This window comes from Callithrix jacchus, chromosome 7 (assembly GCF_049354715.1).
Source record: "Callithrix jacchus isolate 240 chromosome 7, calJac240_pri, whole genome shotgun sequence".
NCBI classification, from domain to species: Eukaryota; Metazoa; Chordata; class Mammalia; order Primates; family Cebidae; genus Callithrix; species Callithrix jacchus.
The window spans coordinates 127047480-127073281 of record NC_133508.1 but is presented as its reverse complement, the minus strand read 5'-3'; the positions used below and the strand labels follow the sequence as shown (position 1 = coordinate 127073281).

The following is a 25802-nucleotide window of genomic DNA, read 5'->3' as shown; positions in this document are numbered from 1 at the left end:
GATTCATTAATCTTTTCAAAGTACCAACATTTGTCTTATTTAATTGTTTTCTATCATTCATCTAATTTCTATTTCATTTATTCTGTTCTTAAATCTAGTATTTCCTTCTATGTTTTTTGGGAATTTAATCCAGCTTTTTGTGGTGGAAACTAAGATCATTGATATTAAATGTTTCCTAATATAAGAATATCAAGTTCTAGATAACCATATCTATCGATCGATCTATTTATCTATCGATCTATCTACTTATCTATCTAGTCATCTTCCTACCAACCTACCTATGCCCTGCTCTAGCTATGTCTCATTATTTCTTCCCATTAATTTCAATGTTATGTTTTTATCATTCAGTTTGAAATATTTTTAAGCTTTTTTGAATTTTTCTTTGGCCCACAGAAGTTTCTTATTTTATTTACAAATATTTGGGGCTCTTCTAGATATCATATCTTATTGTTCCGGATTTCAAATTTAATTTTATTGGGTTCAGAGAAACACTCTAACATTTCAATAGTAATATTTTGTTTTATCCTTTTTTGAGAAAAAACTCAGTCATCATTCATATTGTTATACTGTATGACATGTATTTTAATTTTCTCTGGCTGCTTCTATAGTTTTCTCCTTGTCTTTGGTTTTCAGCAGTTAGAATGTGGTACTATATCCAGGAATGGTATTATACTTAACCTGCCTGTGGTATGATGTGCTTTATATATTGGTAAGTTGATGTGTTTTCACCATCATTGTGAAGTGTATTGCCATTCTTTCTTCACTTTTTTCTCTCCTTTTTCCTCCATTTTTTTCCTCTCTCTTCTCCTCCAGGACATTCTTATGCTCTTGACATTTTCCCACATGTTGTTATGGCTCTATGCAATTTTTTTTTCAATCATTTTTCTCTCTATTCTTCAGATGATTTCTATTGGTACATGTTTAAATTCTCTCTTCCTTACTTTGCTATCTCCAATCTGCTATTAAGCTCATCCAGTGGAATTTTCATTCTGGAATTTCTATTTCACTGTGTTTTTTTTTTTTATAATTTCCATTTCTTTCCTGAGACTTCTCATCTGTTAATTCATTATGACTATATTCTCTTTTCACAATACTATAATAGCAGTTTTGAAATTATTATTTGCTAATTCTAACATTTGTATCACCTTGGAGTAATGTCTATTGACTATATTTTGTCTGGATAACGAATTATATCTCCTGTGCACTTTCATGCCTACTAGTCTGATTTTATCCTGGATATTCTGGATGACATATTATGGAAGCTCTGTAGTCTATTCTCTCCCTTTGAAAAGTACTGAGTTATAGCTTTAGCAGGCTATTAACTTGGTTATACTAAAACTAAACTGTCTTCTGTAAGGTAGGCAACAGCTAAAATATCTGCTCAAGCATTTTAGGCTTCCTGCTGCTCAGGTGTTTTAGGCTTACATGGAGCCTAACTCATCTTAAGAGCATTTCTGGGGTCAGGCCAAGATTTGGTAAGAGTTTATAGGCAGATTTGGGGCAATCTCTTTTTTGTGACTTCCCCTGCCCTCTAGGATTTCCCCTTTACTTTCCAGCCACAGAGCATGGCTCAAATTCCACCTTCTGACTTTTCAAGTCAGTACAACTTCAGTGTTAGGTGTGAGATTTAGTAGCTCTAGACCATATGGACTGGGTACTGGTTTCAGGAGAAAAGCCATAATTCAAATCTCACCCAATGCGGTCTCTCTCTCTCAAAGATCAGTTCCCCTCCATTTCTACTTGCTTTGGTTGCAGTCCCATGCCTTCAAATAGTGGGGTTTTGTCTGGGCACTGTGGTTCATGCCTGTAATCTCAGCACTTTAAGAGGAAGCAGCAGGCAGCCAGCATAGGCAATATGGTAAAACCCTGTCTCTACTAAACATACAAAAAATTAGTCAGGTACGGTGGCACATGCCTGCAGTCCCAGCTGCTCAGGAAGCTGAGGTGGGAGAACTGCCTGAGCCCAGGAGGTGAAGGTTGCAATCATGCCCCTGCACTCCAGCCTGGGCAATAGAGTGAGACCCTGTTCCAAATAAATAAATAAATAAATAAAATGTAAAAATAGTGAGGTTTTATATTTTGGTCAGTTTATAATTGTTATAAACTCAAGAGTTAATTGATACAAAGCTATCCTACCATTGATGTTTTATTTTTTGAAAGATATTTGAAAAAGTCCCTGTTTTTCTTCATAGATTATCACTAACCCTTAATTAAGTAGGTTATTTCATAGTGCATTTGTAGGTTATCTTTTTTAAAAACTTGAAACAAAAGAATTGTAACTTAAACATCTCTGATTATTGGCTATGCCTGCAACTATGTCAAAATTCAAATGTTTGACTGGCATATTCTCAAATAGTACTGTAGGTATCAGAAGCCCAGTTTCAGAGAGTGAGGGACTATATTCCTCAGAATACTACACAGCACAAGCACACACTTCAGAATTCTGGAACTCACAAATTTTCTAGTATTTTATCACTATGAAGGAAAACATCCTGTATGAAATGACAACAAGAAAAGCTGTGACAATGAACTAGTGACTATCCAGAAGAATATAATAATCCTTTCAAAGGTGAATTTTAAAGAGGTAAACTCAGAAAAACACAACTCATTTTTATTAATGATCATTTAGATAAACTTTACTTATTCTAACCATACTTAAAAGCAATAAAACTTTTTGACGATAACTCCACTATCATGGAATCTATAACTCTGTAAAAAATGTGACATAGATAGGTTTGCCCAGTCCACAAAACTATGTAGGATGATAGTCATTACTATACACGCTGAAACCCTTTACTGCTCCTGGCGTTTGTATGCTACTACATACAAATGTAGCTATTTGTATAGGTTCATTAAGAATATGTCCTCCCAGTCGGACACAGTGGCTCACTCCTGTAACTCCAGCACTTTGGGAGGTGGGGCAGGTGGATCGCTTGAGCTCAGGAGTTTGAGGACAGCTTGGGCAACATGATGAAACCCTGTCTCTACAAAAAACAGCTGGGCGTGGGGGTTTGTGCCTGTGCTCCTTGGTACTCTGGAGGCTGAGGTAGAAGGATGGCTTGAGCTTTGGAGGTAGAGGTTGAAGTGAGCCAAAATGGTGCCACTGCACTCCAGCCTGGATGACAGAGCAAGACCCCATTTCAAAAACAAAAACAAACAAAAAAGAATAGACTATATCCTCCTTCCCTACTCGTTTATAACTAAATAAACATTTTTTTTTTTTTTTTAGATGGAGTCTCACTCTGTCACCCAGGCTGCAGTACAGTGGTGTGATCTCAGCTCACTGCAACCTCTGCCTCCCAGGTTCAAGTGATTTTCATGTCTCAGCCTCCCAAGTATCTGGGATTACAGGCACAAAGCAACATGTTCAGTTAATTTTTGTATTTTTAGTAGAGATGGGATTTCACCATCTTGGCCAGGCTGGTCTTGAACTCCCGGCCTCAGGTTATCTGCTTGCCTCAGCCTCCTAAAGTGCTGGGATTACAGGCATGAGCAACCATGCCCGGTCATGAATAAACCTAATTTCTAACATGCTGTTCCCAAAGTGTCACATTTAGAGATAAATTTAGTTTGACATTGCATTCTTGGGATTAAATCCCCTTTCTAAGAAATTTTTGCATTTGCAGTCTTGGGATTAAATCCCCTATGTAAATGGTAGAAATGCACAGAACACTTTCCCCCCACCCCGATACTTGTCTGGCATCTACTCTGTGGCCAACAGAATCTCAATGTTTTAGGAAGTAAGGAATATAGCTTTCTAGTAGGACAAGAATCTGACTGGGAAAAGGGGTCCTCAAGAAAATAGGGATACCACAGTTACAAGTACTAGAGGCAAAATCTGATAGCAATAAATTAGATACTCTCTGAGTTCTGGCCTTGGAGTAGACAAGCTGAGAGGAAAGTACTATAAAAAGTATTTCTAGTATGAAAGAAGTAATAAAAAAAAACATAACTTCAAGGATTTTACAAAGCTTCCACAAAGATGTTAACTCATTGGCCTTACTGGTTGTGCAATATTACATGGCAATGAATGCGTTGATGACACAACAAGATCCTTTAAGTGGATTACTAAACACTTCTTGTGGTACCTTTTAAAAGAAAGTACGTGAAGTAGAACAGAACACAGAAATATAGAAGCCCAGGTCCGTAAACTGTGTAAAGTAGATAACGATGAAACTATCTTAATTTAGATTATGCTTTGAAATCTGCCCTGGCATAGAAAACCAGTTCAAAGTATTATCCATGTTTATATAAACAGTGCTTGTAATTGACTCTGGATGTAACGTATAACTAAAGAAACCTAAAAAGTTGATGAGTAGGTAACAAATTCAATGACCCTAATGTAAAAATGGAATGAGATGGATAGACTTTTCCTTGACTAAGACAGACATACAAAGACTGTCTAAGTTGAGTGACTATTAAAAAAAAAAAAGTTTCAAACTTGACCAGGAACAGAATCTATTTGCAAAGTAGAATTCACAATCTCCTTCTATGAAAAAACAAATATTCCTAATGAAACTATTAAGCAATTTTCTGATGAAGTTTAATAGGAAAATACTTGTTCTTAGAAACCAGCTACCTAGCCATCCAGTTAATTGTTAAGTGTCAGTGAAGAGTCTAGTGACCTTCAACCCACATTTTTTGTCTACGTTAACTATATCTGACTGTTCACTTTTCTTATCAAATGTCCCTAAGAATGAATTTTTGGATCTATCTGCCAGAAACATTTTACATGTAAGACAAATAAAACATTAAAACACGCCCATAAATTATTTGTCCAAAAGATTTTTCTAACAGTTTAGTAGTTACTCATTTCCATCCTCTTAAGAATAATTTTACTTTTGCCCTAATTGCACATTGTCTTCCTCCATCTTACATTTTACTCACATATTCACTCAGCAAATATTTATTAAATGTCTGCTTCATGTTGTGCACTATTCTAAATACTGGAAACGACAGTAACAAATTTAACAAAACAAACACAAACCTAGTATATTTATGTCATTTGCTTAGTTTTCTTCAAGGTAGCACCCTGTACTTTCCTAAAATGGATTTAATTGCTTGTCTTTGATTATTTCTTTTCACTTTAATTTTACATTTTTAATTGTATTTTGCCAAACCCATTTCAAATTCTTACTTTAACACCAAGGCACTCTATCCACCACAAAGTCACTTATGTAAGCATCACCTGCATTGTTTTCTATCATGCCATTCAGATCCTCAGATACAATTTTAAAACACTCAACTCAGATCCAAACCCTGGACATACCTCCATCTGCTACTTCCTCAGCTGATAATCACTTTCTGGTCACAGTTATCCACTTAGCAGTGCACTAACTAGAAAGTTATGTGTGCTGGACAGTCTCTCCTAACTTTACTGATAAGAACATTATAATGAACCTTGCTAATGTCAAGAGAGATAATATAAATTAGCCTGAAGATGTTTTGCTAATGAAGCTATTCTCGCAGTTATTTAATTCTCTACAGTATTTTCCCAGGAGTTAGATTTATAGGTTATATCTTTCATATTAAAAAGATACTTAGAACAGTTTCTAGTTTTCATAAATCTCTAAGATATTTGAATCAGAGTAGTTAGCAATTTTTGTTGATTTTGATAAGTTCTTAAAATACATAAGGAGAATTCACAAGATGCATGAGTTTTCATAATTTTAGTTTATTTAATGACTTTTATCTAGGATTTACATTGATGTTTTAACTCATGTTTTATATGCTTGCTCCTAATTTATAATTATTTATATATTTTTGCCTGCTTTTCAATCACATATAGAAATATTTACATGTCTCTTAATATCCCTATTAAGAAGTATGACTTCTAAGTATACTTTCAAATTTCATCATCAGAATCTAAAATAACAGAAAAGACAATGGATATAGTCCAAATAGTAGGTAAGAAATGTTACTGTAAATTATGTCATTAAATATTTATAACATGACTATTTCTTAAGCAGCTATGCCCCAGACACTTTGCAAGAGCTGTAGATACAGCAGTATACAAGACAGATACGGTCCCTGCCCTTATAGCAGTTTCAGTGTGGCTCCAAAAATCAAGCAGAGAATTGAAAAACAGATACATTTCTGGAGGTCTGAGGGAAAAGGAAAAGAGTATGATTTAAATAAAAGATGGAGGAGATGAAGGATGAGTTGTTTTGGAGGAAGGGAACATGCCAGGGCATGACAGGCTCCAGATGCAGAAAGCAACCAATATATAAAGGAGACAATCTCCTCTAGCCCTCGCAGCTGCCATGACAGGCTCATGCTACCTGAAGAACCTCAGCAAGGCACGAAACATGAGAAAGCCATGAATTTCTTCAGAGGCCCTCTCTTGCCCCCAAATCTAATTGTTGTGAATTGAAATCTCATAGCTATAGAACACAGTGTTTCGTAATTATAAATAAGTAGGTTGGGCACGCCTGTGATCCCAGCACTTTGGGAGGCCAAGGAGGGTGAATAACAAGGTCAAGAGATAGAGACCATCCGGGCCAACATGGTGAAACCCATTTCTACTAAAAATGCAAACAAATTAGCTGGGCGTGCTGGCACGCGCCTGTAGTTCCAGCAACTTGGGAGGCTGAAGCAGGACAATCACTTGAACCTGGGAGGCAGAGGTTGTAGTGAGCCGAGATCCAGCCTGGCAAGAGAGTAAGACTCCGTCTCAAAAAAAAATCCAAAAATTTATATATAAGTAGTTTAGAACATATTCTCTAATAGAAACAAACTAATTTATACTCATATACAATTTGATCAGTCAAAAGAATGAATGGCTATTACCAAAGCATTCCAGCATAACAGAAATGTATAAAGGATGCTGAATGTCTGAAGTTTGGGGAGGGCTTCCCATCCAGGAAACAAAAGGATGCAGGTAGAGGAGGCTTTGGGAGACAACTTTATGATTTAATAATTTTGCCAATGCAAAATTGGGACTAAAAGCCTGACATTTTTACATATAAATTTCAGTTGAAGGGTCAATAAAGTAGCCTTTATTTATAGATGCAAAAAAACTAATTAATTTCAGAGGATGTGTAAATTAAGGTATTGTATTATATTTGCATAAAACTATATAGATATGTTGACTATTTTTCATGTTTTTAAGTTTTATATGGCTCTTTAGTGATTTTAAAAATCAAATATAATCATGTTACACCATATATTCTCAATTCAGAGGACAATCTTGCCCCTAGCAAAAATTGGTTGATGGGAAGGCGGGGTAACAAAACTTTAAATAATGTGGTCCATGGAAGAGTCACAGTACATAAACAGATACAGAGTATATCTGTGTTTTTACAACTTCTCGAAAAAAGGTTCACAGACTGAGGTTAATAATCAATAAAAGGTTGAGAAATGAAATTAGCTCCACTATGTTCTCTCTAGTGTTTCCAGCCCTTGGGTAGTTTTTCGTTTCGGACAAACTAATTTCCTTCTTGTTTTACCTTCACAACCTCTTCTGGTATAGAAAGAGCTTTTACTCTTCTGAGTCCTTAGAATGGTTCTTTTTTTTTTTTTTTTTGAGATGGAGTTTCCCTCTTGTTACCCAGGCTGGAGTGCAACGGTGCGATCTCGACTCCCCACAACCTCTGCCTCCTGGGTTCAGGCAATTCTCCTGCCTCAGCCTCCTGAGTAGCTGGGATTACAGGCACACGCCACCATGCCCAGCTAATTTTTTGTATTTTTAGTAGAGACAGGGTTTCACCATGTTGACTGGGATGGTCTCGATCTCTTAACCTCATGATCCACCCGCCTCGGCCTCCCAAAGTGCTGGGATTACAGGCTTGAGCCACCGCGCCCGGCCGAATGGTTCTTTAAAGAACATATAGCTCTCCTGAATGACTCAAAATACTCTGGTCATCTGGAACATTTTCAGTTACTTTCCTAAGCTTTAACATATTTTTCTTAAAATTGATTTTTGAATGTTGCCAATTCTTCCTTTACTTTTCTGAACTCTATTTTCTGAACCCGTATCACCTTGTCTCTATCAATTGATGTTCAGTTAGATACACCTTAGACTATAGAGCCATATTTTAAAAGAACACCCATCCAATACCAGAAAATGATCCTAAATTCACTCCTCAAATTTGTGATGACATGTTATACTCCTAAATAGATAGTCTAGGTTTTTTTGTTGTTGTTTGTTTTATGCCTGATACTGGAAAAGAGCTTACTCATTTTCTATCTTGTAATCATTAGGAATATATTCCTGTCAAACTATGTATTTCAAACAAAGCTCTGAGATTACGCTCTTGCCATTCTGTGCTGGACCTGGAGCAAGTGTCCAAGGCATCATTAGTTTCTCTTTCTGGCCTATCTTGACCCCACAGTCACTTTCCTATTTTAATAGTCCAAGAATGACCAAATCTAACAGGCCTCAGTCATGAAGTATTATAGTTATGCTTAATTTATTTTACCTCTTCCTTTTTATTTTCTACCCCTCATATTCGGGGTGAGAGTGGGTCTTTGTGCTCATTTTCTCTCTGAAGGTCACTTCTGGTTGCAGCCTCCACATCGTGCCATGATTAGTTTTACCTTCAGTGGAAGTGGTCTGAAATCCTCCTGCTCATTACCTCAATCTCCTCTCTGAGATGGGTGTTCCTTCCTCTCAAGTAAATCCTATTCTTAATTAAAGCAATACATTTGGACCATTAGCCATCTAAACTATCAAACTACTCAAATGCCATTGACGTGCTCGATATATTTGCAGCCTAATGAGGTTATTATGTCACCATGGAAGCAATTTTTTAATGAAACATAGCTATCTTACATGGTACTTAATGCCCAAGGCTTTGCTGAAGAATGATAGCTTTCCAGTACATGTAATGCCAGTTAAGTTAGTGGAGAAGCCTGGGATTCACAAGTCTCAAGGTAACAAGGAAGGTGCCACCAACAATTTGGATGTCTTTCCTAATTACTGTAAAAATCTCAGAATATCTGATTTGTCTCTCATTCAGGAAATAGAAACCATATATGTATTATCCCAAGCAAATAATATAAATAATTTTTTAAAAAAATCCCTGGCCTCTAAGAGTTCATAGTCTTTCAAATATATTACCTGGAAAAATAACAATTAAAAAAAAGTTTAAGAATCATTAGTGGTGGGGTGGGCGTGGTAGCTCACACCTATTATCCCAGGTATGTGTTCTCTGAATTGTAATTGAACTGACAAAGGATCTGAAGGAAAACATGCAGGCTCACGAAGGAGTAGCTTTAAGCTGAGCCTTACAGGAGATGCAAAATTTCAGCTGGTGAAGGCTTGGTCCAGGGTGAGGTGTGTGGTGGGGAGAGACTGGCATTGTCATGGTACCCTAAGTGATATACAAGGCTAAGATGTTAAGAGAGGCAGAAAACAGGAAAGTATGTTTGCCAAAACTATAAATTCCAATCCACTGACATACTGTTAGTAAAGTTAAAATAAAAGACTAAGAGCAAAGGAAAAACTACAGAATCTGAGATGTTTCTGACTCGACAACAAAAATGGATGTGATTCAAAAGTTAAAGATGCAAAGAACCATATTAGACCTTTGTGTAATTATATAAAGAGTGAATCACTGATAGCAATGACTGATCACTACATGCACATAAAATATATCTAAAGTAAAATATAGCAGAAATTTCTAGTAGTGCTAGGATATACTAGTGTTAATCCTTACTGAGCACTGACTAGGTGACAGGAGCTGCCCTTTACATGCACTGTTACAAGTAATCCGCACAGTGATCCAGCTAGACAGGCTTTATTAACCCCATTATACAAGGGGAAGCCAGGGTTCAAAGAAGTTAAATAATCTGAGCTCATTTGCACTCCTACTGTGCAGTAGAGTCTGAATTTGATAGCAGCTTTTCCTGGAGGCCATTCTCTTTACCCCATGCCAAATCAGAATAATGTATGTTTCAAAAGGAATTCGAGTGGATTCAAGGATACCTCTATGGTAACGTAACTGTCATTAGTTGTAATATGATTTCATGGGTGATCTGGAACTGGAGATACAGCCAACACTCCATAAATGAGGTATAAAATCTTCGGAGTGTGTTACAGCCCATGAGACCATCATTGGCATGTTAGTGATAATAGCTGATGGGCAGGAATAAGTTGTCCATAAGGTTAAGCTCTGGATCAGTCATTCAATAGAAATCAGTGGCAAGACCATGGATTTTAGAAACAGATGGCCTTGATTCAAAAATTGGAATTCTGTTATGTACTAGTTACATGGAAAACCCTGGACAGATGACTTTACAATCTCTGTTTCCTCATGTAGTCATTATGGCAAGTTAGCAATAAATTTATACAGAAAAAAAGAAAGAATTAGCTTTGGATAATGAAAAAGGTTTATCATTAAGACTAAGGAGGCTGATTTCATTCAGGCACTAACTTAGCTGTACAGTCTTTGGCAAGTCAGGAACTCTAAAATTCCCTCTTCTGTAAAATATGGATGGCACCATCTACCTTAGAGGTTTGTTGCAAGAATCTGAGATAATGTGTATTAGTTATTTAGTATGCAGCTAGACTATGTTATAGGAATGTATCATATTAAATCATTAACATATTTCTTGGAAAAATAAGTATAGTTTCTACCTCACTTCATTTTAAACTTGGGCTCACTCTATTATAATGTTATAGGTGACTATAACTTAAGAAAACTATAGACTATTAAAAAATCATAACAATTTGGTAAAAATTGAACACTTGGGAATTAAACATATTTCTAACTTTGTACTGTTTCTAAAAGATAAACTTCATGGAAATAAAGTGCAACATTTTCATTCATTTATCTTACAGCTCCCAATGCATTATTTTCCCTGAAAGCATTCCCTTTTAAAAACACATTTCATTAAAGTTCTTACTCAGAAATAATAGATTAGTACTATTAGTAAAGGCTTTGATGATTTTATTAATAAGAAAATTGTTAAATAAGCTTGTATCTCTGATACAATTGTTGGGTTGATGAGCCCTATCTGTGGCAAATCTACTATGTGAACCATGGAAAACACTTACCTTTGCAAAACTGCCCTACATCCCCCTCAAAGGAAACAAACTGACCCCAAGACAGAATTTCAGTTAATCACTCCAGAGTAAAGCAAATCAGTTATACCTTTGGCCTTCCCTATTTAAGCAAGTCATAAGAAATACAAATATCATAGACTAGATCTGTATAAATTGAATGTATCTTTGTTCACACACTCAACACATTGTTTATGAATCTGAGCAAGTTTTGTGTAGTTGTGATTACGTTTGGGTTTTCAACAAATTATCTAAAAATAAACAATGTATAAATGTATAAAACTGATTGACTCTGGCGAATTTGAGGCTTTGTGCTAACCAAGAGGACTACTCCACTTTTACTCCTTTTTCGTCTAAATGGCATCTTAATGACCTGCCCACGCTGAAGTTTTGAGAAACCACCACATACCTGCCCGGAAACGTGACTGTTGGTTAAGGCTACATTTCTCACCATACCGCGAAAGAAGTATGTGACTTAAATTGGGCTGCGATTTCCTTTACCTATTCCTTCCCTCAAAGACTGTTTTAAATGGAGGTAATTGAAGCCTTCCCGTGCCAAACGCCGGGACTCCCACAAAGATGGATTGGTTCTTGTTTTCTACTTTAAGGAGGACGGGAACCTGAAAATGTTTCCTAACGTTTACTGGGGCTTTAGCATGCTTAAGGAATTTGAAACCAAGGCAAGTTTAGCCCTAACACTGAAATATCCGCATTAGGATGCGGGCTAGGTGTCCAGCTATTGCAAAACTACGGAGGGTACGAGGTTTGGAAGAAAGTGTTTGGACTCTGCTGTATACCGGGCAGGCGTAGGGGGTTGGGGTGGGGAGGGAATAATTGGCTGAGGGAGAAAAGAAAGGCATTCGCGTCCACAGAACACATCCTAAGGCTCTGGAGTTGCCGACTCCATCCCTAATCATCCCGTTTGTGGGAACCAGCTGGAAAGGAAAAGATCAGCGAGCCTCGGTGTGGGATGAAGGCAGCGGTCTTGGCCTCAACCGCTGGCCTACACACCTGGGTTCTGGGGCCCGCCCGATGGAGCTAAACCCCCTCCCCTCCGGTCCTGCAGGTGAGCACACGGTGCTGTCTCGTTTCTTCCAGAGACCTTCAAATTCCTCTCCCTCCCCAAAAGTCCTAACTTCCAGGGTTCGGAGGTGGCAGCGGGGTGAGAGACCGGAAAAGACAGGCCCCGGGGTCTCAGGGATTTTCGTGGTAGGAAAGAACGACGATCGCCCCGGCCACCGACACATTTCTCTCTCGCAAACCGCCCCCCGCCTCCGTGCCCAGTGCGCAGGACCTGGCGCGGCCGCGCGGTGCTGGGCTCCAGGCTGGGGTCTCGCGCGGCCGCCGGGGCTAGCGTGGATTGGGTGGGGTAGGGGTTGGCGGGCTCCTGAGCCGCAGCCGCGGATGGTTCTCGGCCCCACAAGCCGGGCGGGCAACCACATTCTGCCTGTCTGAGATCCGAGAGAAGGCAGAGACGCAAGCAAGCGGGGGCGAGTCCCGGTCCGGCGCGCCCAGAGGACCGAGCGGGTGGCCCTCTGCGGGCTGCCCCTCTCCATCCCTCCGCGGATCCCCCACCCTTACCTTCGGGCACGAGGGTGCCGGCTGGATAGGGTGCTGGGGAGCGATGAGCTGCCCGGGAGTCGGGCTCAGCGGCTGCCAGCGACGGCGGGGTCGCCCGCGGGCCCGCAGCTCATGGCTTGTCGCGCCCAAGCACTGCGGCCGCGGCCACGGCGGCGCCCTCCTCCTCGTCCTCTTCGCGGGCTTCCAGCCGGGACGCAGCTAACGCCCCAGCCCCGCAAGCCCTCCTCCCCTCCGCCTCCCCGGCCGCGGACGGGGCCGCCTCCAGCGCCGCCCAGCGCGCAGCCGGGCCAGCGGCAGCCAGCGCCGCCCAGCGCCCGGCCCCGGGGTCGCCGCCGCCCGCTGAGCCGGCTCCGCGGTGCCAGCCCCGCCGTGACGCAGGCCGCGGTGCCCGGGAACTTCCTCCCCTGTAGAGACCACCCCGCACCCAGGACCCGCCAGCGAGGGCTGCCGCCAGCCGCCAGGGGCTTTCTCCCAGACCTGGAGAGAAATCCTCTCTCGGCTTCGCGACGCGTCCACTCCCACCCCTGAGAAGCCCACCTGGCGGGCTTTGCGTGGGGGAGGGGGATTCGGCTGCGTCTACACCACCTCCACCCCTCATCCCTAACAATGCACGGAAAACCACTGGTTCCTGTGCGTGCCGCGTCGGCTCAGCCACCGCAGCTCCTCCCCTGGGTAAGTTAGAGGGGAGCGCCACCACTAAAAATAGCCCTTCTGGGAACTCCTCCGAAGGCCAGGGTCAGGATGAAGGTAACCCCTCCACGTGAGAAGCGAAGGCCTCCTCAGAGAAGGGGTGGGGAGGGGACGGCAGGGTATACTGAAGAAGATGGAGAAGAAAAGCAAAACCCAATGTCCTTGGATCATGAAGCCCTTGAGCTCCTTGACAACAGAGTCTCCTTTCAGGCCGGAATCCCCAACTACACCGCCCCTGCAAGACGGGCTAAGCGGCAGATTCCAGGGAGACTCAGTTGGAATGCCCTGCCTACAGCTCCCGCATAAAAGAGTTGATGGTGCACAGCAAAACCACCTGTTGTTTAACGAGTATGAGGGAGGGGTTTTCCCTCATTGATCTGAACCGTGCTTTTCTTCTCCCCATTTTCCCACCCAATTTCAGGATGAAAAAGCAATCTCTAACGTCTTTGAAAGCTGGCAGCTTTCTGTGTGGAAAACCTCTGCCAGTGAAAAAAATGTACAGACAAGATTACCAAGTAACACAATATTCTGGGAATGCCTTATCAATGCCAGCTATTTGAAGAGCACCCAAAGTCAAACTAGTGCCCAGCCCTGGCAGTCTGGAAAAGACAGATGTATGTGAGTAGAGAAACTGATAGACAACCAGTCGCTGGCCAGTTGGCCTGTTTTCATACTACAAGCCTTCAGAAAGCAGTTGCCACCTTTTACCATGTTCTATTTCTAAACATAAATGAAAAGGACTTGTTCAAAAGATGTTCTCAGGCTTTACATTGCTTTCCCCTGCTCACTCAACAAAATCCTACCCTTTTCTCCAATTCCAGTGCTGCTGTTGGATGTCCTTCCCAGAAGACAATCTTAACTCTCTTAGGCTTTAGGAGCTGAATCTAACACCAATCTTAATTAACCTAGAACAAGACAAAAATTTAGGTCGGGACATACCTTCTAATCAGCAGATGGATAAATTCCTGGAGAGTGTCTGGGAAAAAGGCAAAGGCTATCTTTAGCAGTTTGCTTAAAAATGAAATAAAATAAAATTCAAGTACCTTGTAAGTCACCAGGGTAGATGGCAGCAATACTCTCTGAAGTAGCTTTACCTCTTCAAGTTTCTTACCTTACCTGAGGCAAGTACCAAGGTCACAACCCTCCTGTGGAGGGCCATATTCTGCAAGAGCTCTCTGATACACTTCTGTCTTTGTACCATTGGCACCTGACCACAAGCTTAGGCATCCCTGAAATGCTTCCTTGCTACCCAGTGTCAAGGAACCATTGAACCTTAAACTCTGTACTTAGGTGAACCAGGATTAAATCTCTGCTCTTCCAGTTTAAACTTAGGAAATGTACTCTTCTTTATCTGCCCCCCTCCATCCCTTTATCATCAGTATAGGTATAGTACTACAGGGTACTGTGAGAATTAGCTAACATGCTCAAAGCACCCAGAACAGTGCCAAGCACTTTATAAGTACTCAATAAATGAGAGCTACTGTTGTGCTTATTACTCTTCATTGAAAGCAAAGAACCAGGAATAGCAAAAGGTTTGGAAATCTGGGATCTGAATCCCCTGCAAGTTGAGTCCACCCCAGGTTGCTTTACTGCAATACTTTTGGCTAATTCTAATAGGATCAGCTGGATAGTTCTTCACGTGTAGGTTGGTGATTCACATGTACATTAATGCTTCAAAACTACTAATCTAAAAACTGCTATGCTACACTATTTAGTTCACCTTTTCTTATTTTGTACCATGTAAATCTTAAATCTAGTCATCTCACCTTGGTCTACCTAATTCAACACCCATATGTATCAAGCTCTCTGTAAAGAACTGGACCAATTAGCAATCAGTCAACTTAAGTAAGGGTCTTAAAGAAGTACAAGGCTTGGCCGGGCGCGGTGGCTCAAGCCTGTAATCCCAGCACTTTGGGAGGCCGAGGCGGGTGGATCATGAGGTCAAGAGATCGAGACCATCCTGGTCAACATGGTGAAACCCTGTCTCTACTAAAAATACAAAAAATTAGCTGGGCACGGTGGCGCGTGCCTGTAATCCCAGCTACTCAGGAAGCTGAGGCAGGAGAATTGCCTGAACCCAGGGGGCGGAGGTTGCGGTGAGCCGAGATCCCGCCATTGCACTCCAGTCTGGGTAACAAGAGTGAAACTCCGTCTCAAAAAAAAAAAAAAAAAAAAAAAAAAAAGAAGTACAAGGCTTATTCTCTGACTTCAGGGTGTTTATGGTTCATGGGAGAGGGAATCAGGCAAACACACGAACCAAAATAAATCATTTTGAACCAAATGTGCTTGCAGTTCAGCATATCTCCAGAAGGGAGAGGACACTGTAAGCTAGATGAACTGGGTACACAGTCTCCGTCTTGACCTTTCACTTTATCCCCAATCTTTAGGCTATTTTTTGACATTCTAGCTGGATTTCCAGAGTGAGAAGTTCCCACAGTAAAGACTCTGCATAATTACAAGTTAACCATGTACAGGTTGGTGAAAGGGAGCAGAAGTAGATCTTTCTGGGCCATGCAGAGCCATGGTAAGGGATTTGGAATGAAATAGGTCTGGGTTTAAATCTTGCTTCTCTAGCTATGAACTTCAGTTTCCTCATCTGTCTATTGGAATATAGCTACTTTTTAGGGTTGTGGTGAGACTTAGTATATCTGTAACCCCTGTAGTGGGTTGTATGGAAACAGCAATTATGTTACATTGTTTTGTTGTTAGCTGCAAAAAAACACAGGTTGGGCTGAGCTGTTCTTTGAAGGCATAATTAATTTTTTTTTTTTTTTCTGAGACAAAGTCTCACTCTGTCACTCCACTCTGAGTGGAGTACAGTGGTGCCATCTCTACTCACTGCAACGTCTGCCTCCTGGGTTCAAGCGATTCTCCAGACTCAGCCTCCTGAGTAGCTGGGATTATAGGCGCCTGCCACCACACTCGCTAATTTAAAAAACTTTGTAAATAGAGATGGGTTTTTGCCATGTTAGCCAGGCTGCTCTCAAACTCCTGACCTCAGGTGATCCACCTGCCTTGGCCTTCCAAAGTGCTGGGATTATAGGCATGAGCCACCACGCTCAACCTGAAGGCACAATTTAAGTCACTGTCTCTGTGAAGCCTCCACAGGGTCTAGGCACCTGTAACTCTCCCTTACTTGTGTGACCACAGCACTTGCCATGGTTTGCTCCCGTTTGTCTCTTTCCATGCCTAACACTGCAGAGTCTGGGAGCCTGTCCAGGGCAGAGCTAGTATCTTGATTCACTGTTATGCCTGTTATCAACACCCTGCACACCTGATATTAAATATTGAAAGAATGAGTTTTTAAATGTTTCAATTTCTTGTACTGGTTCAGACTTTCAATATAAGTCTTATTATACTACAAGCTCTAAAACCCGAACCCTTTAGCTCATAAAGAATTCATACTAAATTTATGTATTATGTATATGTATCTACTTAAACCTTGATGTTGTCAACGCTGGGATTGTTCTTTCAGACCAACCCGCTATTCTTGTTTTGTTTTGCATTTGATTCCAGTTGATCCTGCCTGGTAAGAATGCAAGTAAAATCTACATTCTAAACTAAAACCACCAGCAGGATATTACGCTGCTGTGTTATCTATCCACCCTGTGCACATCTGCTCCCCAGACCATTTATGAGCTTTGTGAAAAGAAATTGAGCTAAAAGAAAACAGTGCTGTTTTAAGTTTCAGCTGTTTACCCTGTTGGAACCATTAGCACTTTCTGAATTAATACCTGCAAAATAAATGCTACCTTTAGCAACAGTTTTGAAATCCTTGACTCTATGCTATTAAAAATGCTAAGTTGGGGAGAATAAAACCTTCCTTAGAAAATGTCCTTTGTGCAGAAAGTTGCCTGAGAGATAATGTCAAATGTCGACTTGACCCTAAAATGGCAGTTGAATTTGTACCAGAGGAGGTGGTGGTCTACTGGGGCTAAAAATGGTACCCCAAAGTGAAGGACTAAACAGCAGCCTCAGAAGCAAAGTCTCTTTCTGACTTTCTCCTGCCCTCCTGTCTTTCATTCTCTTATTCTCCCTTGAAGCAAGCCATAGAAACTGGATTCCTTCTTGCCTGAGGTGGGGCACATAAACCAGAACCTTTTGCCCAAAACCAGCCTTAAAGCTTAAAAATTTTACTCTAAACTTCTCCTTTCCTTCCCTTTCCCTTTCTTGCTAACTTCTGACCATAAAGAAATTAAGACCCTCATTCCAGGGGGATTCTACCCCATACCTGGGAGGAAGGAATATCATACAGAAAGGCCAAGAAGAATCTGAATAGACAGGCCTTGCTGGGTTTCCCCATTCAGTCTATTAGCACTGGATCATACCCTTTTTGTCTAATCATATTTCTACACAGCTTTCCATACTTCATTGAACTGAAGTATAAAAATGGGCTGAGAGTAGGTGGCTCATACCTGTAACCCCAGCATTTTGGGAACCTGAGGTGGAACATCGCTTGAGCCCAGAAGCTACAGGTTACAGTGAGCTACGATCATGTCATTGCACTCCAGCCTGAGCTACATAGTGACACCCTGAATCGAAAATAAGAATAAGAATAAGAATAAGAATAAAGGAATAGTTGCCCCTATATCTTTGGGTCTTCATTCTGAAGGCTCCAGAGTCACATAAAACAATGATCAACTAAATTTGTTGTGCTTTTCTGTTGTTAATTTGCCTTTGTTAGAGGGTATCAGCTGTTATGATAGGAAAGGATCACCCCTTTTTGCTCCCTACAGTACCAAGGACCTAAAAATAGGATTCTATAAAACTTTAAATCAGATTATTCTAAAACCAGCCTTATTTATTTTACCACCCTAAGACAGAATTGTTTGGTCCCACTAACTTGTGAAATTTTCTTTGGAAATGGTAAAGAAATAACATTTATGAGGTACACACTATGTGCTAAGTGCAGGTTGAATATCTGTTATCTAAAATGCTTGGGACCAGAAGTGTTTTAGATTTCAGATTTTGAATATTTGCACTATACTTAGTTACCAGTTGATTATCCCAAATTAAAAAATCTAAAATGCTCCAATGAGAATTTCCTTTAAGCATCATGTCTGTGTTCAGAAAATTTGGAGCACCTCAGATTTGGGATGCTCAATTTGTACTAGTTTTATATGCATTGTCTCATTTATTCACCATAGTTATCTATTACATAGGCAGTATTATTTTCTCCTATTGACCGATAAAAAAACAGAGGCCCATTGTAATCCAGTAGATAGCTAAAGGTCACATGACCAGTGAGAAGAAGAGTTGGGATTTGGGCAAAGGCAAGTCTAATTTCAGAGTTCTCATGCTTGCTTACTCTTTAATCCTATAGGAAAGGGGTATTTATTTTTAAATGGAACCCATCAATTATTTCAGTAAGGTTAATAATGTACTTTTTCTGTATTTCAAAATTGCATTCTTTTGTGCTTTTTCCACTAGTGTACTTGTGTGCCATATGTACCTTCATGAGTTGGCTTTACAGCTTATTCTAATTGAAAAGCACTTTATGACTGAAAGCAAACTTTTTAATGAAAGATCATAATGTGTCTGTGGCTCTGAGTTAAGGCAACATGAACTATACCAGACAGGGAGCCTTGTTCTTAGAATTACTGTTCAGATGGGCCCAGGATAGATAAGTAACTTTCACATGAGAAATATTATCATATTGTGATATAATAAGAAATATATATTTTGGTCTTTGTCTATGGTTCCTAGCTCACAGCTTCTAAAAGTCTGGTAATTTCCTCAGCGATTAGCGCCATAGGATCATTTTTTATTGTGTTTGAATTTTGTTTTTAGTTCCTGAAATAGCTCCAAATAAAGATGAAAATGGTGTTTTTTTGTTACTCATAGGAAGTCCCCTTCAACCACACCTGGGTTTATGTTAATGAAACAATTTTTGGAAAGTCCCTAGATAACTGCAGGATGGGAGCTGGTTGCCATGGGAACTCAAACGTGTGTGTGTGTGTGTGTGTGTGTGTGTGTGTGTGTGTGTCTCTCTCTCTCTCTCTCTCTCTCTCTCTCAATCTCTCTCTCTCTCTCTCTCTCTCTCTCTCTCTCTCTCTCTCTCTCTCTCTCTCTCTCTCTCTCTCGACTAGAGGGTTGGAATTTTTAGCCCCACCTGGACCTTTGACCGTTTGGGAGGGAAGAGGAAGGAACTGGAAACTGACTGAATTACCAATGCTAATGATTTAATCAATCAGGCCTATGTAATGATCCTTCCATAGAAACCCAAAAGGATGGAGTTCAGAGACCTTCCAGGTTGATGAACAAGAACACATTTACCTGCTGAAGGGGTGGGTGTACCCCAAAACTCCACTGGTACAGAAGCTTCTATACTCAGGACCCTTCTGGATCTTACCCTTTATATCTCTTCATCTGGCTATTTATTTGTATCCTTTAATTATCCTTTGTAGGGCTGGGCGCAGTGGTTCTCGCCTGTAATCCTAACACTTTGGGAGGCCAAGGCGGGTGGATCACCTGAGGTCAGGAGTTCAAGACCAGCCTGGCCATCATGGTGAAACCCCATCTTTAAATTAAAATATATATATAATATATATTAAATATATATTATATACATATATATTTAACATTTATTTATTTATTTATTTATTTTGTAATAAACTAGTAATCTAGAAAGTAAACTTTTCCTGAGCTCTGTAGGTTATTCTAGTAAATGATTAAACCTGAGGAGGGGTTGTGGGAACCTTTGATTTGTAGCCAAGTTGGACAGAAGTGGTATATATCCTAATATAACCTGGGAACCTGCCACTTATGATTGGCATGTGAAATTGGGGGATGGGGAAGCAGTCTTGTGGGACTGAGCCCTTAGCTCATGGGGTCTAATGCTATCTTCAGGTAGTATCAGAACTGAGTTAAATTATAGGTCACCCAGTCAGTGTCCATTGGGGGATTGAATTGTTGTGAGGAGAACCCCAAACATTTGGTGGCTAAAAGTATTGATGTAAATAGTAGCATATAGGAATATTTTCCTATACACATATGTAGTGTAAGTTTAAAGTAAAAAGTCAGTTTTATATTGTCAGGAGTGACTTTTTTTGCCCCTTAATATTACTGCTATAACTGCTTTACTAAGGAATAGTTGCTTGCTTTTATGTATTTGGCACCTACTGTTACTGTTCTAAAAAGTTTGCAAGTATTCACTTATTAATTAAATCTACAAATGACTGACTGTATCCATGAAGTGAGTTATTCTAAAGATAATGGAACACTTATATGCTCTAGAAATTTGTTATGAAAAATACATTAATATATATCTCCTAAAGAATATGACTGGTTTTTCCCAGGACTCAAATTTTTCAGTCTTTTCCTGACACCGTATTTTATTATGCATAAACAGTATGCCATAGAACCTCTCAAATCACAACTTAACATTGAATTCCTTCTCATTTCAGTGGTATCAACCCAGAGAAAGCATCTAATTTTAAGCCTAAGCAATTGTTCCTTTCTTTTGAATAAAAAGCTGTCTTCCCTTTGAGGCATGAAGGTCTATGGCTCAAGAAACCTTATCAGGATAGTGAAATTGAAGATGCTCTTCTTACTCACATAAACATGATTCTCTCTTTGGAAAATTACTGTGGATGGTGCTTCGAAAATGCCATAGCCATGCACACATGCTCTCTCCATGAAAGCCACCACCCATCCTGAGGTGTACTTTTTTTTTTTTTTTAAGCCTTTCTGGAGTTTATTTCTTAGTTTTCTGAATTCACTCATATTTTTGTCTTTTTAGTAAACAACACTAGTAACAACAAAGCCTGATTTCCCTTCTGAGTATCAGTGACAGTATTAATGGCCACTTTTGCTGTTAGTAAAAAGAACATGTGCTGGAATTGATGAGACCTGGACTCCAGTCATACTTCTTTCATTGACTAACTTTGTGACTTGGGACAAATCTCTTAATATGTTTGCATCCTCAATCCCCATCTGAAAATGAGGGGATTGGGAAAGATGACTTCTTAGAGCTTGTGTGATGTGAGACTCTCATACATAGATCTTAAAATCGCACATGTTTATTCTCCTTAGATTTCAGTCAGTAATGGATATTATCACTAGCATTTAATCAAGGAAGCAGGAAGTTATCCATTGTGGCTAGCTGCTATCTACAGGAATTTGGTCTAGAAGCAGGGCAGACTAGTCAGCCAGTGTCTTCATGAAGTACCTTTGTCTTCCACCATCCATTCCCACTGTGAGAGCTGTTCCTCTAGTGAGGCATTTCTAAGCAGCTGTCCAGAGAACTCTACCCCTTGAGATATCCTGAGATATCTCAAATTTGTTTGGGAAGTACTATATCCTTTTTGAAGATTCACAGTGCATGTCAATATGCTTAGGACTCTGAGAAGTTCTGTATTCAAAATGCTTGTTAAGCTTTGCTGAACCTAGCACTTCTTTAACTTCATTTGGTCATGGAACTATTTCCTTTATCACACCTATCAACATTCTAAAAGAATAAAATTCCTCAGAATAGAATATTTTGTTATTTGTGAGTTAAAAACTGCAGAGCCTTCATAAGACTTTTCTTGTTGGAAAAGGAAGGGAATTGTAGGCTCTACAACTCATTTAATGAATGTCTGTCAAGATAAGCCCTCTTGGTAGATGTTTTCTTCAGCTATTTTCCTTACAAACATCAACCATAATAGAGTGCCTGTTATCTTTAATAGGACAAAGAGCACCCATTCTCATTGGTAATAGTGCAGCTTTGTTCCTCTACACTGAGGACTAGTTCCCTGACTTTACATATTCTTGTTAGCCTCTGGGTTTTATGACATCTTTTCAGAAATAGCTGAAACTGATATAGAACATGCACATATTCTGAGCACAAGAAAGATGACTATTATTGGTGACTGTTGGAAGACAGTTCTCTATGGGTCTCCAGTGTTTCTGTATCCTTTCTTCAAAAATAAATGTTTGAGGATATTTGTACAGAGAACAGCCTTGAAAGATAGAGATAATATCTTTCTCTGGAGCAAAAGACAGACATGTTTACGGTCCAGTATAATAAATATAATGTTTCTCTCCAAAGCAAATGGCAAGCATACTTACTACTCATAAAAGGTTGACATTCCCTAAGCTCAGGATTCCTCTTCTATAACACAATCCACTGTGAATTTAGGTGCTTTCTGGCTCTCTTTGCATCTCCCTGTGGAAAGTGGGATGACAGGAACTGATAGAAAAATGCTGATATTTTGAATACTGCTATTGAAGTGAGTAGTAAACTTTCTTTTGTCTCTGACCCAGGAGTTTTCATGTCTTATACCACCATCCAAGAATGTGTAGCAGGCTAATATTTTAGTTTCCAAGGATAAGAAAATGTCAGAGCCTCCACATTTCTTTACAACAACTAGCATTTTCCTCTATACTAGGTAGAAATTGATGGGATAACTTGATATCCTTATCTGCTCTCCCTCTCTGAATCATTCCTGGTCTAATGAATATTCTCTCCTGTGAATGCTTTTCTAGGTCTGTTGTGGCATTTATGATAGCCTTCCATCCTTGTTTCTGAGGAAGAGTCAATAGAGATCTATTAGAAGTGATATACTCTGATTATAGAATTTCAAAGAAAAGGCATCATTAATTTAAAGTTCATCATGATGACATTTCATTACAATGGTGAGACAATATTTTATATTCTATTTTATTTTGAAAAATTATTTAAAAATCAGTTCTCGGCTTACACAGTATGGCCGGCGATATTAGCTAGCGCTCTCTCTACTCTCTCTAACGGGGAAGCAGCGGAATACAAGAGACTGAACTGTATCTGCCTCTATTTCCAAAAGACTCACGTTCAACTTTCGCTCACACAAAGCCGGGAAAATTTTATTAGTCCTTTTTTAAAAAAAGTTAATATAAAATTATAGCCAAAAAAAAAAGGAACCTGAACTTTAGTAACACAGCTGGAACAATCCGCAGCGGCGGCGGCAGCGGCGGGAGAAGAGGTTTAATTTAGTTGATTTTCTGTGGTTGTTGGTTGTTCGCTAGTCTCACGGTGATGGAAGCTGCACATTTTTTCGAAGGGACCGAGAAGCTGCTGGAGGTTTGGTTCTTCCGGCAGCAGCCCGACGCAAACCAAGGATCTGGGGATCTTCGCACTATCCCAAGATCTGAGTGGGACATACTTTTGAAGGATGTGCAATGTTCAATCATAAGTGTGACAAAAACTGACAAGCAGGAAGCTTATGTACTCAGTGAGAGTAGCATGTTTGTCTCCAAGAGACGTTTCATTTTGAAGACATGTGGTACCACCCTCTTGCTGAAAGCACTGGTTCCCCTGTTGAAGCTTGCTAGGGATTACAGTGGGTTTGACTCAATTCAAAGCTTCTTTTATTCTCGTAAGAATTTCATGAAGCCTTCTCACCAAGGGTACCCACACCGGAATTTCCAGGAAGAAATAGAGTTTCTTAATGCAATTTTCCCAAATGGAGCAGCATATTGTATGGGACGTATGAATTCTGACTGTTGGTACTTATATACTCTGGATTTCCCAGAGAGTCGGGTAATCAGTCAGCCAGATCAAACTTTGGAAATTCTGATGAGTGAGCTTGACCCAGCAGTTATGGACCAGTTCTACATGAAAGATGGTGTTACTGCAAAGGATGTCACTCGTGAGAGTGGAATTCGTGACCTGATACCAGGTTCTGTCATTGATGCCACAATGTTCAATCCTTGCGGGTATTCAATGAATGGAATGAAATCGGATGGAACTTACTGGACTATTCACATCACTCCAGAACCAGAATTTTCTTATGTTAGCTTTGAAACAAACTTAAGTCAGACCTCTTATGATGACCTGATCAGGAAAGTTGTAGAAGTCTTCAAACCAGGAAAATTTGTGACCACCTTGTTTGTTAATCAGAGTTCTAAATGTCGCACAGTGCTTTCTTCGCCCCAGAAGATTGAAGGTTTTAAGCGTCTTGATTGCCAGAGTGCTATGTTCAATGATTACAATTTTGTTTTTACCAGTTTTGCTAAGAAGCAGCAACAACAGCAGAGTTGATTAAGAAAAATGAAGAAAAAATGCAAAAAGAGAACACGCGTAGAAGGTGGTGGATGCTTTCTAGATGTCGATGCTGGGGGCAGTGCTTTCCATAACCACCACTGTGTAGTTGCAGAAAGCCCTAGATGTAATGATAGTGTAATCATTTTGAATTGTATGCATTATTATATCAAGGAGTTAGATATCTTGCATGAATGCTCTCTTCTGTGTTTGGTATTCTCTGCCACTCTTGCTGTGAAATTGAAGTGCATGTAGAAAAAATCTTTCACTATATAAAACTTTATAACACTTGTGAAAAAAAAAAATCAGTTCTCAGTGAAAAGGAATTATCATGTTACATTAAAGAACGTGTGTGTGTGTGTGTGTGTCTGAATTAGTTGCATTGATAGCTTCCAAAAGAAAAATAGAGGAAAATTCTAGGGTTCAGATAAAATGAACTGCTTCTAGTGACCAAAGGGAGGAGCGTTGAACCACAACATGAGAACAGCGTATGCTCTCATTTAGGAGACTGAAAACATCTCTTATCTGTTAAGTATCTCCAATATTCTTTAGCTTGTGAAATACTCCAGATAATCTCTATTTACATCAGATCTGATATTATTTTATACTGACTATGCATTTTATTGGCTTAACCAGAATTCAAAATTATACCTTTTATAATAATGCTTCTGATCACTTGCTTTGAAACAAATGCTTTCTATTTGAAAAATTATCAGCGACTTTAAAGTATAATAGTATTGATTTGGGAGCAACCAGGTCTGCACATTTATAAAAGGTAGGCTGACAGCTTGCTGCAGTGATGTGAATGATATAGACCAAATAGCTGATTAACATTTGTTGAGGATTTACTCTATTCCAGGCTTGCTTTTAAACATTTTACATGTAATATTTCATTTCATCCATGTAACAGCAGGATAACAGAGGTAATTCACTATTCCCACTTCACAGATAGTGAGTCTGAGGCACATACAGCTAATGTCACCTGCCCAACCTCATGCTGCTAGTAAGTGGCACAGCCAGGAGTACAACCCAGACAGCCTGATTCTAAAGCCCACACTCTTATCCCACCCTTTCTATCTTAAAACATCACAGTATTTTGAACTGCTGGAAAATGTCATCTTTTCCCCCTAGAGTACTAAAGAGAAATAAACAGTCTTGCTTATCTGGAGTTTCATACCAAATTATCTTCACATATACAGTGTTTTTGATCTTCATTTCTCTACAGTGAATACATCTCAGGATCATTAAGGGTGAACAGGTATCCATCAGCTCATGTTGACTGAGAAAAAAAAGATACTGTATAGCCCATTTTGAGTAGAAAGACATTCTGGTTTTTCCACTTTGAAATGTTTCACATACAGTTTTGGTGTATCCCAAACTCCTAACATAGATGCATTTGAAGAATCATTTAGTAACCTAAAACAAATACCAATAGATGTTGAGTGTCTTTAAGTCTATATCCAAAGAGGGAGGAAAGAGCAACAATCTTTTAAAAGTTACTAATTCTCTACCTAGACATGTTTC

At 39.8% G+C, this 25802-nt stretch overlaps 2 protein-coding genes across 3 annotated transcripts in view; one reads left to right on the top strand and one right to left on the bottom strand.

The window, feature by feature from the left end:
* LRRC8C (leucine rich repeat containing 8 VRAC subunit C) overlaps nt 1-25802 on the bottom strand; it is a 149725-nt gene that overhangs the window by 85767 nt on the left and 38156 nt on the right. Inside the window, exon 1 of one of the 2 annotated variants that reach the window (XM_002751052.6) lies at nt 12587-12761. The exons of the other annotated variant lie outside the window; for it this stretch is intronic. The gene's annotated coding sequence lies outside the window, so the exon portion shown is untranslated. Of the gene's footprint in view, nt 1-12586; nt 12762-25802 lie in introns of those variants that run through there. 2 annotated transcript variants of the gene reach the window in all.
* On the top strand, nt 12918-24460 carry LOC100397654 (S-adenosylmethionine decarboxylase proenzyme). The gene is made up of 3 exons (XM_002751055.7): nt 12918-13258; nt 13698-13894; nt 22745-24460. The coding sequence occupies exon 3, from the start codon at nt 23274-23276 to the stop codon at nt 24276-24278; it is 1005 nt and encodes a 334-aa protein (XP_002751101.3). The 5' UTR covers nt 12918-13258; nt 13698-13894; nt 22745-23273; the 3' UTR covers nt 24279-24460.